Raw genomic sequence first — 6000 nt, forward strand, 5'->3', positions numbered from 1 at the left:
CACAAAAAACAAACCACTCTAAACCAGCCCTGTAAGTTTGTTATTTTCAATCTAATTTTTAGTTTCTTTATACACAAGGATAAAATAAGTGAATATGACTAGTGAAAAAAATTCCTAAATCATTACAATTCTGAGCCCCCTTCCTAATACTGTGTAAATACTGTGGCATATAGTAACTCTGTAGTCTCATATTAATTAATATCTACTCAAAAGTGCAGTATTTAATTCATGGCACAGAGAAGCCTTGGGCTTTGGGGCACATAGCAATTTCTACTTGTGAGGAAGCAGCCATGCAGAGCTTGGAGCTGAATCACTATATCCCACTGTGGTTTTAAAGTGTGTTTATCTACGTCCCTGGAAATAGAGAACCATGCCTTTCTGTTATTTTAATGTAATAGCTTCACAGTAAAATGTGACAAGCTTTTCATGTTGATAGGCAATTGATTTTGATAAGAATATTTGAATAGGTATTTAATGCATGGTATTTTTAAACAATATTGCACTGGAGCAGACCTTCTCATGATATAAAGGGCTGAAGCTTTATGAAGCTCATTGGAGCTTCGTTTTATAGCTGCACAAAGAGTATCCTCATTTATGATCTGATTTCTATGGGTATCAAGCATTTGCAACTCTGAGTGAGTGGCTCTTATGAATCTTGTGCACTGGTGCTGAGTGAAGAATGTGCCTTTTAATATAAAAGTAACATTTAGACCAACATATTTGCCAAAATCAGACATATCTAAATTTAAAAGAATATTTATGATTCATTAAGAAAACAGTTCTATGACAGGAAAGGTGGTTCGGCTTTAAAGCCTGCCCTTCAAAATAGCGGGTACAACCAAGTCATAGTTTCTATGAGGGTATTTGGTGACATTAGAGAGATTAATAAAACCTTCTCTTTTGACTGTATAATATTTTAGAGGAAAACAACAGTATGCTCCTCAAAGCAACCCTTTCTTCCTGAAAATGTGTTCAAAAGCCAAATATTCCATGAAACAATGTTTTGAATTTGGAAAATGTGCACCTGTCCTAAAGCTATGAGAGGCTAACGACAGGAGAATCAGGGTGACTGCATTTGACAGCTGTCCTTGTGTCTCCCACCACAGACAACAGGTAATGTCTTGAAGGAGGAAATGTCTAATCAAACAACGGTGACTGAGTTCATCCTCCTGGGATTCTCTGAATCCTTGGAACTACAAATCCTGCATGTTGTCATCTTCTTAACAGTGTACCTGATAGCAATGATGGGGAATCTCCTAATTTTTATAGTCGTAGTCTTTGACCACCGTCTGCATACCCCCATGTACTTCTTCCTGATGAATTTGTCCATCCTAGATATTGGATCTATCTCTGTGACTGTCCCCAAATCCATAACTAATACTCTAATGAACACAAGGAGAATTTCCTATGCGGGATGTGCCACACAAGTCTTCTTCTTTGTCTTCCTTGTTACAGCTGACTTCTTCATCCTTACAATCATGGCATATGACCGCTATGTCGCCATCTGCAAACCACTGCACTATGAGATGCTAATAGACTGGAGAACTTGCACCCGAATGGCAGCTAGCGCATGGGTTATTTCTCTTCTGTATTCTGCACTGCACACTGGTAACACTTTTAATTTACCTTTCTGCAGCTGTAACGTCATAAACCAGTTCTACTGTGATATTCCCCAGGTACTCAAGCTTTCCTGTTCTGATGCAAACACCAAAGAAATTGGAATTTTGGCCTTTAGCATGTGTCTCGGCTTAGGCTGTTTTTCATTCATCATAGTGTCGTATGTTCAGATATTCACTGCAGTGCGCAGAATCCCCTCTGAGGATGGTCAGCATAAAGCCTTCTCCACCTGCATTCCTCACATCATGGTGGTCTCACTGCTTTTATTTACTGCCATCTTTGCCTACTTAAAGCCCACCTCCACTTTCCCTAATTATTGTACTGTAGGTACATATTTCTTACTCTCTTTAATCATGTATGTCACATCTTAAACATCATCTCAAATTGTGTAATCTATTTTATTCCACATGAAGTGTTGAAAATGTTGTTAATTCTGCGTTGCTCTACTGATGCCTAAGGAGACATTATAATGTATCATTTTCCGTTACAGTACAATGAATCAATTAATCTAGTCCTCTGGTGATGGCAGCTGCTTTTCTCCTTTCCATGCTTTGCTAAGATCAAACTCTTAATTCCCTAGCCCTCTAAAACCTTTTCAAATTTTGACTTTATGAACCCCTCTGGATTTAGACTCTGTATTTTTGTTTTGTTTCTTTTCCCCTGCTTCTGTCCCTCTCACCACTAAGTCCGAGTACAACAGCCGTTCCCCAATGCAGGAGACAGATTTTTTTTCATTAAACCTACTCCTGTGCCCTCAGTCTAGGAAGGCATTTTGCAGTCTCTCAAGAGCCCGCAAGCTCCTTTCTCCAATTCTGTAAGTGTACAGAAATACACCCTTGCAGCTGGAAAAAAATTGCCGGCTACAAAAATATCTGTTATGACTCCCTAGTCAGCGTGGTGCTAGGGGAAGATCCAGAAGAGGTGTAGAGGATCCAGGGCCAGATCAAGAGGGGGCATCCCCTCTGCCCACCCCCAGACTCCTGCCCCCCACCACAATTTCTTCTCTGGTCAAAATTTACAAAAAATTGCCTGCCAGGAACAGGTATATTTCTGTTCACATGGAGTTAAGCTAACCCCAATCATTTCATGGTTCATTGTTATCGCCAGCTCTTGATCTTCCTCTAGTCTATCTACCTTTTTCTAATACAATTATTCTGTCTCTGATGTAGATCTAATAATGGTTATATTTCTGTGTCCCCCCTCAATCTTGTCCAATAAAGGCATGCTGCAAGTTAGTAACCTGAACTACATTGCTTTGTTCCTATAGGATTTGATCGCCCAACAAATTAGAACCAATAATGGAGGAGCAGAGCTAAAAGCAGGCTCAGCTGTTTAGTAGCCCAACAGTGAGAAACAGGAGGGAGTGGAAAAAATGAGGTGAAGAAGTTAGTTACTGCAGTAACCCTTTGCTGGGTTATTCACTGCAGGAGATGATAGAAACCATCTGTATGGTAGATATGTACCTGGGGGCATGTCTACATATGCACTAATGTGCCATTGTTACTGTGCGTTAAGTTTAGTACCTGTAATAACAAGTACTAAGTTACCAGTGCTACAGCGCAATAGCACCAGCGCATCGTCTTTCATGACATTAAAATGCAGTAGCCTAAACCTACTGTGCATTAGCAGGCTTTTGCTGTGGTGCACTAATACACAGTAGGATTTGCCGAATGTGTTATCATCTCATGTAGACAGTATCCTTATTTCATCATATTGACATTCCTCAATGGCTTTATGTCTAGTAGGATTTAGGACTCAGTATTGTTCAACATTTTCATTAATAATTTGCATAACAGGATCAAGTGCACACTTAGCAAATTTGTGGATGACACCAAGATGGTTGGTATTGCGTACAGTCCAGCATTTTACAACTCTGCTCCAAAGGGCAATTGTCCTTGTTGGATCTCATCTCATGGATTGTAGGCCATTTCTCCATCCTAGTGAAGTAATGGTCCTACATTTGAGATGAAATAATCACATGAACAAATACAGACTGGGGAACAACTGGCCAGACTGCAGGACTGCAGGGAAGGGCCTGGGGTTACAGTGGAGCATGAGATGAAAAGGAGCCCAGAACGTGCTCATGTTCCTAAAAACATCCTGGGTTGTATTAACAGGAGTGCCATTTTCAAATCAAGGGAAGTGATTCTTCCAGTCTATTCATGCCTGTTGAGGCTTCACTTTGAGTACTGTGTCCTGTTTGGGGCTCCACTCTTCAAGAAGGATGCAAACTGACAAACAAGAGGAGTCTGGCACAGACAAAAATAATTAGAAGCCTGAAAAGCATGAGTTGTGAGGAAATGCTGAAAGCACTAGGGATATTTAGTCTGAAGAAGAGAAGATATATGGGAAATTTGATAGCAGGCATCCAATACCTGAATGGTGGCTACAGACAGGATGCAGATGGGCTTTTTTCTGGCGTTAGTGGACAGATTTAGGAGTAAAGCCCTTAAGCTGCAGCAGCTGAAATTTAGGTTAGAAATAAGGAGGAATTTTCTGCCCCAGAAGGTAATCAAATATTGGAACAGGCTGCTTAAAGATACTGTAGGTTTGCGATCCTTGGAATTGTTTCAAGAGCAAGTAGACAAGGGAGGACAAACAGGATGATGGGGTCCCTTGCCCATCTCCCCCTGATGATTGCATGATATCTCAGTTAAAGTGAATTCAGGGACGAGATGAGGGCTACACAGTTGCTTCCTTAAAACAGTCTGGTAAGGGGGAAGTGGTTGCCACCGAAGTCAAGGAATCGCCACTCTCTGCAGCACAGGTCCCAGGGCAGGTGCTGGATGTAGTATGCAGGGGGAAGCAGTACATGGGTCCCCTACAGACTGGACCTAGCATCCACTGTGGCTGGCCTGGGGCTGGAACTGCACAAAGTTCTCTCTCTGGACCAACTAGAACAGGCACCATGTGAGGCACAGTCCCAAATTAGCTTGAGTTGGGCACCATGGGTGCTGGATCTGGCATGTGGGGGACAGTTTGTGGACTCAGTCCAGCCTCTGAGGCCAGCCCAATGCCATGCATCCAGTCTAGGGACCAGTCCTACACCACTCACCTGGCCCACAGGGCCAAATGAGCTTGAGATCCCTACTCAATGGCCCTAGGAGTGGCGCATGGCAGGGCAGGGTGCAGGTGTAAAGCTCCACCTCTTTTTGATTTATGGTCCATCCAAAGTTTAAAAGCAACTGCCTGGGAGCAGCAGCACTGCTTGTATTGAAGCAGCAATAAAGGAGTCAATTGATGTCATGGCAATTTCTTAGTTGGTCTAATAAAAGATACCATCTTTGAACCAGGAGTTCTAGAGTTTTGCATTTCTTCTGGATACATCGAAGAAAGTCATGCCTGACAAGATCACCTCCTCTCTGGATAAAGACGAGGCAATGTACCATGACTTTCATAAGGTTTTTGGAACTGTGTGCCACAAGCCTCACAATTACTCTAAGGCAGATGGCTAGATAACTGGTGGGATCATTGTGTTCAGGAAGCAGTCACCGAGAGTTTAAAATCTAGTAGGGAAGAAATATTGAATGGGTCTTCCTAGTGGTCTCTTCTGGGTTTAATATTGTTTAGTATCTTCATTAATGATTTGGAGGATGGGATTGAGTTCATAGTTAGCAAATTGGCATTCAATAAAAAGTTGTTGGAAGGGAGGGGCTAGGTGACAGGTCACAGTTTAGGAGCCAAACGACCAGATCCAGAGAGAAATCCAGGGGAAGAATGGAAAACACAAGGCAGAATTAGGGAATCAGATATGAGTAAACCAAATCCAATGGACAATACACTGAATATGAGTCAACAGTGAGTCTTTTTTGTCAAGAAGGCAAACAGCATCCCAGGCTGCATTGGTTGGTGTGTTGCCAGTAGCTTAAAGGAAGTTATTCTTCCCCTCTATTCAGCACTGATGAGGCCACATCTGGAGTCCTGAGTTCAGTTTTGGGCCCCCCACTGCAGAAAGACTATGGGCAAATTGGACAGCATCTAGCAGAAGGGAACAAATATGGTGATGGGACTGGGAGATATGGGGGGCATGACCTGTGAGGAGGGGCTGAGGGAACTTGGCTTATTTACTCTAGAGAAGAGAGGAGGGTATTTAATAGAGCTAGACTGTTCTCAGTGGTATCAGATGACAGAACAAGGAGCAATGGGCTAAAGTTACAGCAAAGAATCATAGAATTTTAGAAGTCGGGTCGGAAAGGACCTTGTAGATCTTCAAATCCGACCCCCTGCCTGGGCAGGAGGAAAACTGGGCTCAAATGACCCCAGTCAGGTAGGCATCAAGCCGCTTCTTAAAGACCCCCAGGGTAGGAGCCAGCACCACTTCCCTTGGAAGTTGGTTCCAGATCCTAGCCGCCCTAACTGTGAAGTAGTTCTTACGGATGTCTA

The 6000-nt window shown here is 42.6% G+C and overlaps 1 protein-coding gene across 1 annotated transcript; it reads left to right on the plus strand.

Moving 5' to 3' along the window:
- Positions 1-1133: 1133 nt before the first annotated feature.
- On the plus strand, positions 1134-1988 carry LOC106723073 (olfactory receptor 14A16-like). The gene has a single exon (XM_014526568.1). The coding sequence runs from the start codon at positions 1134-1136 to the stop codon at positions 1986-1988; it is 855 nt and encodes a 284-aa protein (XP_014382054.1).
- Positions 1989-6000: the final 4012 nt, after the last annotated feature.

Source organism: Alligator sinensis, unplaced genomic scaffold (genome assembly GCF_000455745.1).
Source record: "Alligator sinensis unplaced genomic scaffold, ASM45574v1 scaffold427_1, whole genome shotgun sequence".
NCBI classification, from domain to species: Eukaryota; Metazoa; Chordata; order Crocodylia; family Alligatoridae; genus Alligator; species Alligator sinensis.

Bases quoted from the DNA above. Each gene is read 5' to 3' on its own strand.
- LOC106723073 (XM_014526568.1), top strand. From the start codon at position 1,134: ATGTCTAATCAAACAACGGTGACTGAGTTCATCCTCCTGGGATTCTCT.